This window comes from Rhododendron vialii, chromosome 7a, assembly GCF_030253575.1.
Source record: "Rhododendron vialii isolate Sample 1 chromosome 7a, ASM3025357v1".
Lineage (NCBI taxonomy): Eukaryota > Viridiplantae > Streptophyta > Magnoliopsida > Ericales > Ericaceae > Rhododendron > Rhododendron vialii.
Genome location: NC_080563.1, coordinates 5944783 through 5957264, shown reverse-complemented (window position 1 = coordinate 5957264; position 12482 = coordinate 5944783). Strand labels below are relative to the sequence as shown.

Sequence of the window (12482 nt, the reverse complement as noted above, 5' to 3'; positions counted from 1 at the left end):
GTGTAGGATTAAAGGAAATCAATCCCTGTAATTGTGTATTTTTGTCACCAAATAATACTGAAAACGAACAAAAAAAGGACAGAGAAACAAATGCAGGTGTAAAGAATTTTTCCCCTGCTGACCAAGAAGGTTAAAAAGTTAAAAAAAATACCGATATCATTTCTTTAAGGAAAATTCTAAAATTAACTCAATGGACTCACAATAGTAAGTGTGTAAATGTGTATTAAAGGGTGTATAAAGTACACGAAAATATGTATTTTCCTTGTCTTCTAATGTGTTTATCATCAGCTCAATGAACTGATAATAGCAAAACCGTTTCTTCAAATGCTTGGGAGAAAAAGGGCTCCTTGAAGGGAAATATATCTATTTCCATGAGACTTTTCTTAGACTATTTTCCTCTGTATCTGGAAGTGTCTTGGACTATGGAGGGGGAGGAAACGATTATTGGAAGCAAGGATGGAACCAGGGGGGTCTAGTGGCGACGGCCGCCACGACAAGAATTTTAGAAAACGCAATTATTATATGTGAAATAAAAAATTTATCCCCAACTTATATAGTCTCACCATTGCTAGATTTTTTTCCTTATTTTTTATTATATACTAGTTATAAATCTTCTATTTTCTTTTTCAAGAAAGAAGACCCAAAAAAGTATTCTAAAACTAAATTCAATGGGCCAAAGTGAAATAATATAAATGATAATGTGTAATTAAGAAAAAAAAACTCCATATTAATTCTAACTCTAAAATGACTTAACCTAAAAAATTAAGGGAATTTAATTATAATGCAACTCCCCAAATTTATAATGCCATTCCCAAAAGGGAGTGCGGTTATCATTTTGGAAAATCCATATAGGGATATGGGGAGTGACATAAAATTGAGGAGTGAAATTATCTTTGTGCATACCGATAGTCTGGACTATCAATAAAGGAAGCATGGTAATGTGCACATAAATTAAATTGGGTCTTTACGCCTCCCCTCTTTGATATCATTTGACTTTGATTTGGGGGGTATGGTTCCGCAGCAAAACATGTATATGGGAGCTACTGTTTAAGTAGTATTTTGAGATCAGCTACTTTGTACATATTACCAAAAGTTAAGTCTATCTCCAATCCTCCACCGCTCATACCCCCAATGATTGAGGACTACATGGGTTCTGTTGTTATTGTTATCGATGCCCAAATTAAAATTAGACTTTTTTCATACTCTGTGCAAATAAAAAACATCATTTACTATAGTTTTTATTATGTTATTTTAATTTTTTTTTGGAGCCGATGACTATTAATATTGCAATGCATCTTTTTATTTTTTTAGTATACATTTCGCCACTGCTAGGGTAAAATCATGTTCCGTCCCTAATTGGAAGCCAAGTTGAAGATGACCATAGACCAAAGAATGGCGTCCATTGCTTGCAACTCTGAATCACCCCATCCTACACGTAAGCATGTGAAACGGCTGTAGGAACGACTATGAACACGAGCAAGCTAAGCCCGGACATTCTGCATTACCGGTGAGTAGCTAGCTATGTGACTGTTGAGAAGTCAAAAGGACCTAAGCACCAACTCGTCACGCTATTCCTTACCTAATTGACTAGTCGTAACAGAAAGAAGCCAACTTGATCTACCTTGATTTAAAGTTAGTGGAGACAAAGTCAGTCAAAAGACTCGAAACCATCCCTTTGTTATGGCTCTTATTTGTTAAGATCACCGTATCAAAGTGCTGATCTATTCTGAGACTACTAGTATTAGTTCTATAGAAGGAAAATGAGCTTTTGTGTAGTATGTCTAAGAATAATCTGTCTGCCTACGGAGAGGGGGGGTTTCTGGCACTCGAACCCGGAAAATGCCACAGGCACATCATTTAGGCACACCTCAGCCACATCAGCTGAGGTGGCAGCTGAGCCCATTTAAAAAAAAAAAAAAAAACTCAACTCAAAATTAAAATCGGCTCCTCCCTCACGTCAAATAACAACTTAGAAAGATAAAGAGGACGGCAACCACCACCAAACCCCAACCGGCCAACACCACCATAACCGGCGACCTCTGCCACCATCAGCGCCGCCCCTTCACGACGGCGAGAAACCTCTGCTAGTGCCCGTTTGAAATTGAATTCGGTGCTTAAACGAATTAGGGCTCGGAACAACAAAGTCAATGGCGTTCTCCGCCTCCTCCTGTTCTTCTTCTACACCTTTGCTCCATTGGCCTTCTACGTCAAAATCAATGGCTTAAACGAATTAGGGCTCGGTCTGAGCCCGACGGCAAAATCACTAGCATTCTCTTTGGTGATTTCAACCCCTGTTTCATTGGCCTTCTACATCACGGATATATAGATATAGTTGGAAAAATTAGTCTTTGGGTTTTAATTTGCCAATATTTCCATGTTTCTCTAAATCTCTCCGATTGTTAAGGAAAAGCTGAGTATAAGTGTGTCTTTGTTGTTCATTTGGGTAGATGTTCAGTGTTGGAGTGGGAAAGCAAGTGTCTTTTGCTCGATGTCGGTGGTGGTGATGGCAGTGGAGGTCGCCGGTGGTTATGGTGTTGGCCGGTTGGGGTTTGGTGGTGGTCGCCGTCCTCCTTCTCTTTCTACGTTGTGTTTAGGCGTGGGGGAGAAGAGCGGATTTCAATTTTGAGTTGGGTTTTTTTTTTTTTTTTAGTAGGCTCAGCTACCACCTCAGCTGATGTGGTTGGGGTGTGGTAAAAAATGATGTGCCTGTAGCACTTCCGTTCCAGAAACACAATAAGAACTTATTTTTTGTGTAATAAGAAGGCTTGTTCCGAAAAATAAAAAGGCTGATACTTATTTTGGAAGAATTTATATAGATACCGACCGGCCGGGGAGAGAAATCATACCGGCGGCCGCGCCGGACCGTCTCCGGCCACTAGACGGCCGATCCGAGCCGTCCAAAAATTCTAAAAAAAAAAAACGAGGGGCCTTTCGTGAGTATCAACAGCATCCGAGGTGTGTAGGGTGCTTGATCTGAGCACCCCTTTTCCGTGTAGGGTGCTTGATCATATATACAAGGAAAATGAGTGCTCGGATCGAGTACCCTACACATCTCGGATGCCATTGATTCCCAAATGCGCCCCTTCGTTTTTTTTTTTAGAATTTTTGGACGGCTCGGATCTGCCGTCCGGTGGCCGCCGGTACAATTTCCCTCCGCCGGCGCCCATTATCATAGCAACAGTCTTATTTTTTGTATAAGGCAACTTCAAACTCAAAAATTACGTGTTTACGCAAATAATTTTCCTACCACTATAGATCTTGTTTGATAGATCTCATTGAGATCTTTAATATGGTGCAAAAAAATTGAACTTTTTTTTTTCATTTGCATTATTTTTGAGTTTGAAAATGTGAAAGGAACTTTTTATTTTAATTTTGTGGAATGACCCTTCTTATTTTTGAATGAGAAGTGGCAAAATAAGTACTTATTTTTTAAGAAGGTTTCCAAAACGGAGCCTCAAACAACTAACTGCATTTGGTTTCCAACTTCACCATGTTTCAAATGCTGGCAATGTAAAGTTCAAATCAATTGTGACTTTTGCCAACATTTTATGACTTTTCTTCAACAATCAGAAGTCAAACACGTGATGAGGCGATTCAACAATCATCAGTCAAGCTACAGTCCTTTCTAATTTACAGTCTTCCTCCGGAGATGGAAACCTAATAATATATGAAACTTCAGTACTGAGTAATACACTGCCCCGTTTAGTTTTCTTTTCCTTTCTCCTGTGGGCAATGAAAGCAGTGCAAAAAATTTCCAAGTTTTTCAAAGGCCAAGTAGAGAGCAATAGACTTGGAACCAACACGCAAAGTATAGAGAAATAGACTTAATTGGAACCTACACCAAGATAATGTGTGTGTGTGTGTGTGTGTGTGAGAGAGAGAGAGAGAGAGAGAGCTATGATTCTTGCTAACAACTCCTTGGCAATGGACACAACGGGTGTAATATTTGGAAAAACACAAACAAAACTGTTAAAACATCCAACTCAAAATCAATTGACAATAAGAGAAGAGGCTGCCCAGGTTCATATATTATTTTGGCAGGAAATAATTAACCGATGTGAGCTAAACTTCAACACTCTCCCGCACGTGCAACCCCTGACTCACACGTGGAGAGGTAAACACATATATTATTTTTGGAGGAAATAATTAACCAATATGAGCTAAACTTCAACACTCCCCTGCACGTGCAACCTCCGACTCGCACGTGGAGAGGTAAACAAACAATCCATAACACTTGAATCACAACAAACAACACTTATGGCACAAACAAAGGTGAACAAGTTCTCCGAAATCCTAGTTCTGGTACCATGTTAAAGCATCCAATTAAAAAAATCAATTAGCAATGAGAGAAGAGGCCGCCCAAGTTCATATACTAGTTTTGGAGGAGATAATTAACCGATGTGGGATAAACTTCAACAAAAACCGAGAACAAGAGAGAGAAATGAATGAATTAAGAAGAAAGAGAAGCTTCAATTCTCATTTCATCTGAATCTTGATTACAACTGAATGTCCCCCTTCTCTCTATATACAGACTTAGCTCAGTAACCGTCTCCAAATTACAAGGAAAATGAAACTCAAATGAATCCCCATTATTACCAAATTACGCCAACTAGAACTCTGACTGATTCTAACTAAACCAACCAACTCACCAGTTAACTGCTACTTACTGAGTCTAATGAGTCTTTCTTACATACTACAAATTGGGCTTCCTCCCTTGTCTTTATGTCCAATTTCCACATTCAAACGCACGCTACTTTTGCCCAAATTATAAACAACTCCAAAAACAAATTCCATCTTTCATATTTAAACTGCTGATTCTAATTCTTGTGCAAGCACCCCAATCTATACCAATGGCCTTTTGCAAAGCAAATCTTCTATATCTCTGCCTCTTTCTTATTTCCATTTCACCAAACTTGGTAAATGCCCGAGCAGATAATAGGGTCGCTCTAGGATCATCCCTCCTTGCTTCTGATAACTCTTCTTCGTGGCAATCGCCATCAGGTGACTTTGCCTTTGGATTTCGCCTACTTGACAATCAAAATCTCTTCTTGCTTGCCATTTGGTTTGACAAAATACCCGACAAAACCATAGTTTGGTATGCAAATGGAGATAATCCTGCACCAAAAGGATCAAAACTTGAGCTCACCAATGATGGCCAGTTCACATTAAACAACCCACAAGGCCAAGTCATCTGGAAAGCCGACTCTGTCGGAAATGGAGTCGCGTATGCTTCTATGCTCGACACAGGCAACTTCATTCTTGCAAATGGGGAGTCTCTTTATCTATGGGAGAGCTTCAAACATCCGTCCGACACCATCTTGCCTAGTCAAGTATTGGAAGCAGGCAAGCACAACGAATCTCACAGACTCGTAAGCTGCACCAAAAAATTTGTAGCCTATTTTTAGCTATAGATTTCAGAATTTTTGTCTCATGAAAGCTTCAAGATGACTGCATATCAGATTCAAATCTCATTGAGAACTATAGTAAGTTAGCGTCGCTATAAATTCATTTTTTTTGAATTAAAAGCCTCTCCATGACCTCTTCTAAAACCGATACGCTAACTCTTGCTTTCTTTGGTCCTACTTGTGATGCAACGCCCCTTTTTTTATTTCATTAGTCTTCCGCGAGTATGTCATGCTTCTCTAAAGCAATTCAGGATGTTTACATCTATTAGCACAAATAATTAGCTGCGCTTTATCTGATGTTATTTATCATAGGTAATGATTGCGCACACAGGACCGATCATTTTTCTCTCTCATGTTTTCCGTTGGTCAACAACCAACAAAAGTTCTCTATATATATTTTTACTATACTTAGTGAGTCTCTAAAAAGTTAAATATATTCGATTCTAGTCTCTTTAAAATTCAAGTAATTGTACCTTAATCCGTGAATTTTTCCTCATTTCTTGTTAACACAGCCAAATATAAGTGCTTGAGACCAAAAGAACAAACCGAATACCCTTTTTCACACAATGATTTATTCAGCAAAGCAAAAAACACATGGTGAGAGAAAAATTACTTCTCTAGTTTGTCTCCCCTTCAATAAAGATCCCGGCTTCGTCCATGCACATGCTACCTTCATAACTCTAACTGATTTCACTAATATAGGACTGGATTGAATGTTACTTCTTGCTTTTATGATTGTGTTTATTCTGTGAAAATTCCTCTAACAGGTGCAAAGCTGTACTCGAGACAAACAGATTACAACTACTCAAAAGGAAGGTTCCAGCTTCGGTTCCTTCCCACGGGTGATCTCGTGCTTAACACCATTGCTCTCCCAACAGATTTTGCATACGGTAATTACTATCACAGCAACACTTCCGATGGTCTAAACGGCATGAATTCCGGGTACAAGGTAGTCTTTAACGAGTCGGGCTATCTTTATGTCATTAGAAGGAATGGGAATGAAGTGAACCTCACATTCGGAAATATTGCTTCAACCGGAGATTTCTACCACCGAGCAACACTTGATTTTGATGGGATCTTCACCCTATACGCCCACCCCAAGGCTCCAAGGAATGGGACTTGGGTCCAGCCGTGGTTTAGCGTTTGGTATGAGCCCAAAGACATCTGTGCTGATATGACAGGAGATGAAGGAGAGGGGGCTTGTGGGTACAATAGTATTTGCATACTTGACTCCTTCGGAAGGCCCACTTGTGAATGCCTCCCTGGATTCTCCCTTGAGGACCCTAACAACAAGTTAAGTGGCTGCAAACAAGATAAGGTTAGAAAATGCGAGCCAGGTGGTTCAAATCCAAAGCAATTGTTTGAGATTCATGAGCTACCTAATACATTTTGGCCTTTTTCTTCAAACTATGAGAGGTTCCCATTATCAAGTGAAGATGAATGCAGCAGATCTTGCTTCACTGATTGTAACTGTGTGGTGGCTACAATCAGAGATGGAACTTGTTGGAAGAAGAAATTGCCATTGTCCAAAGGAAGGTTGGAGCGGAACACCTACGGAAAGGCTCTAGTCAAAGTTCCAAAGTCTGATGATTCTTCCGAATTCCCACTTTCTCCGAATAAAGATGAAGGGAAGAAAGATCAAACTCCGATACTGGTAGTATCGATTCTCTTAGGTGGTTCCATGATGATAAACTTGATATTTGTGGCAGCGATTTCTGTAATAATGTTCTGTTCATACCAGAAAAAACAGAAACCAACTCGAGAATCAAGTTTATTGGAAACCAATATTAGGTCTTTCACGTATAAGGACCTCAGAGATGCCACAGATGATTTTCGTGAAGAGCTGGGAAGAGGTGCTTTCGGCACTGTATACAAAGGGGTCATTTCTTCTTCAAGTTCAAGAAGAGAAGTAGCAGTCAAGAAGCTAGACAAGTTGATACAAGAAGGGGAAAAAGAATTCACAACGGAGGCAATTGCAATAGCCAAGACCCATCACAAAAACCTAGTCCGACTGCTTGGATTTTGCGATGAAGGGCCACACAGGCTATTGGTTTACGAATACATGAGTAATGGCACGTTGGCAAGCTTTGTTTTCAGAATTTCGAAGCCTGACTGGAACATACGGATCCAAATGGCAGTTGGGATTGCAAGGGGACTCATGTACTTACACGAGGAGTGCAGCACACAAATCATCCACTGTGATATAAAGCCTCAAAACATTCTGCTTGATGATTCATTCACGACAAGAATTTCAGACTTTGGATTAGCAAAGCTTCTGATGGGAGATGAAACTCGGACTCAAACGGCCATTAGAGGGACCAAAGGATACGTTGCCCCAGAATGGTTCAGAAGTAAACATATTACGGCAAAAGTGGACGTTTATAGCTATGGGGTCATGTTACTCGAGATCATTTGTTGTAGGAAGAATGTTGAATTGGAAAGGGAGAATGAAGAGGACATAATTCTGACTGATGTGGTATACGATTACTACAAACATAGAAGGTTGGCAATTCTGGTGGAGAATGATGAAGAGGCGAGAAACGACATGAAAAGGGTGGAGAGGATAGTGATGGTGGCGATTTGGTGCATCCAAGAGGATCCGTCTTTACGGCCCACCATGAAGACGGTTCTACAAATGCTCGAAGGAGTTGTTGAAGTTTCAGTGCCCCCATCTCCTTATCCCTTCAGCTCAATTTGTTGAATCTACCATTTATGTGAGAATACAATCGACTGTAGCTATGTTACCCAGAAAGCGGATTATGAGGATCGAAGAATGGAACAGGAACGTGCCTCATGTCCTGAATTAAGCATGATAAGGCTTTTGTAGAGCAGAAAATTTGAATGTCATTCTTGTAATCTGTAAAACACACTTTTAATACCAGAATATAGTTTTTCATGTTAGTGGCACCAAGACAATGCACATCATCAACCAGTACTTTCAAAAGCGAGGCATGTCAGAAACAAATCATATATAACAAGTGGCACAATGATGGTAATTCATTTTGAATTTCAATATGGACCATTATACAGTATGGCATTGCCATTTTTACAAAAGGGTGAAAAATGCTATACACCCCAAAAATATTTGACTACAAGTGTGGAGGCTCACGAAAATTCCATAATGCATTTGACTTTCTGGTTTGGGTGGTTGCGGAGGGTGGTGGTAAGTGGTGGACTATGAAGCACCGACACCTCTAGAGGTCGAAGTGTCGGACACGGGGACACGGTGGGGACACCTCGGGGACACGTATGGGACACGCCACATGGCGTGTCCCTAGGGCTGCAAACGATCCGAGCCGCTCGCGAGCGGCTCGGAGCTCGGCTCGATAACGGCTCGGCTCGGCTCGGTTCAAGACAAAAACGAGCCGAGCTCGAGCTCGAGTCCTGGGCTCGTTTCATAAACGAGCCGAGCTCGAGCTAGTCGAAACTCGGCTCGAATTGGCTCGCGAGCTCGATTATATAATATATTTATATATATATTTATATATTTTTTTTTTTACATATTTATATTTATTTATATATATATTTATATATATTTGTTTCATAAACGAGCCGAACGAGCCGAGCTCGAGCTCCGTAAATACCTATCGAGCCGAGCTCGAGCTCGAGTTCTGCAGCTCGTCACGAGCTCGAGCCAACTAAATTTTTGCCGAGCCGAGCTCGAACACTCTAAAACTCGGCTCGGCTCGGCTCGATTGCAGCCCTACGTGTCCCATAATTTAATGTAAATTTTTTAGGGCGACACGGTTGGGGGCACTGCAGGGGCCAAATTGTAATTTTGAAGGGCCAAACTGTATTTTTTAAAAAAATTGGGGGTCAAACTGTAATTTTAAAAAATTTGAGGCCAAATTGTAAATTTTAAAATTTCTGGGTGTCAGACTATAATTATTTATTTATTTATTTAAATAAATATATATACACGTGCCGTGTCCGTATCCCTATTTTTTTAGAATTCTCGTGTCCCCGTATCGGTATCCGTGTCAGTGTCGGTGTCGGTAGCCATGTTCATGCATCATAGGTGGTGGAGAACCGGAGATGTGTTTAAGGATGCGAACTAAAACAATTTCTCCCCAAGAGTTGAGTTAAAAAGCTTGGTTAAGTCTAATCATGACCAAGTACCACTCAGGCGATTCCAGTACCACTCAGGCGATCTGCAATAATAGACTAACACTAAAAATCATTCCCTGTCAAACACTCAATGATTCATCTTTTTGCCTAGAAAGAACGAATAAGGAATATGCAGGCAACCGTAAGAAGGAAAGACAAGACGTAAAGAAGTAGTCGATGTGATATCATCCATTCACTTCCTCATAACTAACAGTTCAATCATCACAAGAAAGAAGACCAAAGTAGACGATTTTATTCATCCACATTCCACACAAAGAATGTTCAATCTTCTAACATGGTACAATCTCCTGCAATCTTTCTTGAGTCAATGAATCATGTGGAAATTGGAATGTTCTTGGACAACACAGGAAAACAAAATGGTACTTTTACCGGTTAGGAAGATACTAATTAAGCCAAGGAGAGCACTGGCGATTCCACTAAAGAAACAATCAGCAAATACAACTCTGTGAACAGCCACCACTTGATCATCTGAAAATGGATTCATCTAATCAGAAAAAAGATATGTTATATCAAAAACATCAAAAAAAAGATCCTCTAAAGAACTTGAAGTGGGTATTTCAAATCTGTATCAAAAACAACAAAAGAACAAATGAAGCCTCTAGAACAAATTGAGTGCATGAAATGGGTATTATCCTCTAAAGAATTATCGCGAGAAAAATATCAATAATAAGGAAATCGAAACTTAAGGAGTTACCTATTCAAAGATAACTACAGCAATTTGTAATAACAGTTGTTTCCATAGAGGAGAATTTTGAAGCCTTTGCCACAGGGACACTTGATGTGTATGATTAACACCTTCCCACTTGTCTCCACACTCACAGCTTCTTCACTTTCATTCTCGGGCTCCTGATCCTGCACCAAGAAAATTACTCAAATTAAACTAACCAATAAAGAAACCAAATACCCAATACTTGGATAGAATAATCTCAACAAATAGACCTTGAAGATTCGCATTCCACATATTGCAAATGTGTAATGGTATCGGGAAACGTAACGGTATTTGTGATACGCCGTCTATCATGTATTCATGTATCAGTCGATGCATAAACAAATAGCCGATACGATGGAGTAACCCTGATGTCTATAATAAATGAGTGTTGCTATATGTACCGACCACGGGGAGAGAAAACGTACCGACGGCCGCCGGCGGGCCGTCTCCGGCCACCGGACGGCCGATCCGAGCCGTTCAAAAATTCTAAAAAATAAAACCGAGGGGGTCAACGCGGGAATCAAGGGCATCCGAGGTGTTTAGGGTGCTTGATCAAAGCACCCTTTTTTCGTGTATATATGTACACATACATATATACACGAAAAAAGGGTGCTTTGATCAAGCACCCTAAACACCTCGGATGCCCTTGATTCCCGCGTTGACCCCCTCGGTTTTATTTTTTAGAATTTTTGAACGGCTCGGATCGGCCGTCCGGTGGCCGGAGACGGCCCGCCGGCGGCCGTCGGTACGTTTTCCCTCCCCCAATGGTCGGTACTCATAGATTTTTCGATAATAAATACATCACTCATCAACCAAGTCTATAACCCTATATACCCAACAAATGTAGAGGCTGGTTTCAATCTTAATTGGTGCGGTGCATACACCTGAGTTTCTGAATTGGTTTTTGTTATTTTTTTGTGTTCTAATTCAAGAAATGTATCAGATCAAATTGAATCTTAGTACTATTTGAGAAGGGAAAGCAAAATACTGTCAAGAAAATAAGACCTTGGGAGCGCCATTCTTGTCATCAAATTCAGAGCCACCGCCTTCTTCTTCTTCTTCCCCTTCACGCATGACTTCATCCAACCACTGCCTCATCTCTCTCATCCCATCCTTCATTCTCTTCATCCTCTGCAAATCCCTTCAAATTTAAAAAAAAATTCTTAAAATTAATCTCACATCAAGCCCAAAGTCCAAGATCCGACCTTTGATTTGGGTCTCCGTCGATTAACCGAGTCAGGCGGCGTCTGATAGGCCTTAGGACTCGGGTCAGAGAACGATCGGCGAAAAACAGCTGGGACAACTGGCAGAGTGACCGAAGCAGAGGAGCCGGCCTTGGCCGGCGACGGCGTTCCGGGAGAACTGACTGGGTCCGAGACGCAGCGGCGGAGAGTGGGGGCGGGCTGCAGGGTCGGGTTGGAATCGGGGGTTGCCCAAGTGAAGGGAGATGTGATTGGGAGAGGGATTTTGGTGAATCCATCGAGGGTTTTGTTGGCGGAGAGGTATTGCTTCTGCGTGTTAAGTCCCCAACAGGAGGAGGGGTTGGGTTCTTGGAGAGAGGGTGTTGAAGAGGGGGAGCGTCTCTTCATGGAGCAGCCACACGCGGTGCAGTTGTTGAGGCCGCGGGTAGCGGTGGCGGAGTCGAAGGCTTCGGCGGATTTGGGTTCTTGGAAGTGTGTTTTTTCCATCTCTGAATTTCTCTCCTGTGAAAGTTTCTCTGTTCTTGAATGTGAAAAAGGGGAAAGTGAGGGCTAATTGGCATTGGCGGGGGTTTTCAGTATGCAACTGCCGTAACGGTATCGGTGTCACGTGAAAATGCTACTATACTTTGAAAATGGGAGAATCTGGTCGTCACCCAAGCTATGACTGGAATGCTGCCAATCCGGCTTATTCATCTAGGCACAAATGGGTCGGATTGAATCTTAGCGCATATAAATCTGAGCCGTCAATTGCTTGACAAAGATTCAAGTTGTCAATTACCAAGATGAACGACCAATTTGCACCCGCTTTGCAGGGTGCTTGGTAGCATCCTCATTCCTAGCTATGTATTTTTCATAATCAGACTTGTTTATGTTTTAAATTTTGATTTTTCAATTTAACCTCAATTGATACGAAACATTGAAAGTATATGACCAAATAATACTTGTCTCCCCTGAGAATTTTAGTTCAAGAGATGAGTGTTTTGATCTCTTGGGATCTTCACCCACTTTGTTAGATGTTTTTCTCTCTCCTCCTCTTTT

The 12482-nt window shown here is 41.0% G+C and overlaps 3 protein-coding genes and 1 non-coding gene across 4 annotated transcripts; 3 read left to right on the top strand and 1 right to left on the bottom strand.

Annotated features, from left to right (window-relative positions):
- Positions 1–919: 919 nt before the first annotated feature.
- LOC131334946 (small nucleolar RNA snoR100) lies at positions 920–1028 on the top strand. Its single transcript, XR_009202347.1, has one exon. It is a non-coding gene; the product is annotated as a small nucleolar RNA snoR100 (small nucleolar RNA).
- Positions 1029–4731: 3703 nt separating this feature from the next.
- LOC131332576 (G-type lectin S-receptor-like serine/threonine-protein kinase LECRK1) lies at positions 4732–5405 on the top strand. Its single transcript, XM_058366879.1, has one exon. It carries the CDS (start codon positions 4851–4853, stop codon positions 5403–5405), a length of 555 nt encoding a protein of 184 aa, XP_058222862.1. The 5' UTR covers positions 4732–4850.
- A 566-nt stretch (positions 5406–5971) lies between these two features.
- LOC131332575 (G-type lectin S-receptor-like serine/threonine-protein kinase LECRK3) lies at positions 5972–8348 on the top strand. Its single transcript, XM_058366878.1, has 3 exons — positions 5972–6002; positions 6173–7059; positions 7147–8348. The coding sequence occupies exons 1-3, from the start codon at positions 5972–5974 to the stop codon at positions 8104–8106; spliced, it is 1878 nt and encodes a 625-aa protein (XP_058222861.1). The 3' UTR covers positions 8107–8348.
- Positions 8349–9740: 1392 nt separating this feature from the next.
- Positions 9741–11982, bottom strand: LOC131334263 (uncharacterized). Its single transcript, XM_058369203.1, has 4 exons — positions 11448–11982; positions 11248–11373; positions 10228–10385; positions 9741–10001 (listed from the first exon to the last, which is right to left on the bottom strand). Exons 1-3 carry the CDS (start codon positions 11928–11930, stop codon positions 10242–10244), a joined length of 753 nt encoding a protein of 250 aa, XP_058225186.1. The 5' UTR covers positions 11931–11982; the 3' UTR covers positions 9741–10001; positions 10228–10241.
- Positions 11983–12482: the final 500 nt, after the last annotated feature.

Excerpts from the sequence above, each read along its gene's own strand:
- LOC131332576 (XM_058366879.1), top strand. The coding sequence starts at position 4,851 with ATGGCCTTTTGCAAAGCAAATCTTCTATATCTCTGCCTCTTTCTTATT.
- LOC131332575 (XM_058366878.1), top strand. The coding sequence starts at position 5,972 with ATGATTTATTCAGCAAAGCAAAAAACACATG. Across the intron at positions 6,003-6,172 it reads AGCAAAGCAAAAAACACATG|GTGCAAAGCTGTACTCGAGA; the intron begins GTGAGAGAAAAA and ends TTCCTCTAACAG. Across the intron at positions 7,060-7,146 it reads AAGATCAAACTCCGATACTG|AAAAAACAGAAACCAACTCG; the intron begins GTAGTATCGATT and ends TGTTCATACCAG.
- LOC131334263 (XM_058369203.1), bottom strand. The coding sequence starts at position 11,930 with ATGGAAAAAACACACTTCCAAGAACCCAAATCCGCCGAAGCCTTCGAC. Across the intron at positions 11,374-11,447 it reads GACGGAGACCCAAATCAAAG|AGGATGAAGAGAATGAAGGA; the intron begins GTCGGATCTTGG and ends AGGGATTTGCAG. Across the intron at positions 10,386-11,247 it reads ACAAGAATGGCGCTCCCAAG|GATCAGGAGCCCGAGAATGA; the intron begins GTCTTATTTTCT and ends TTCTTGGTGCAG.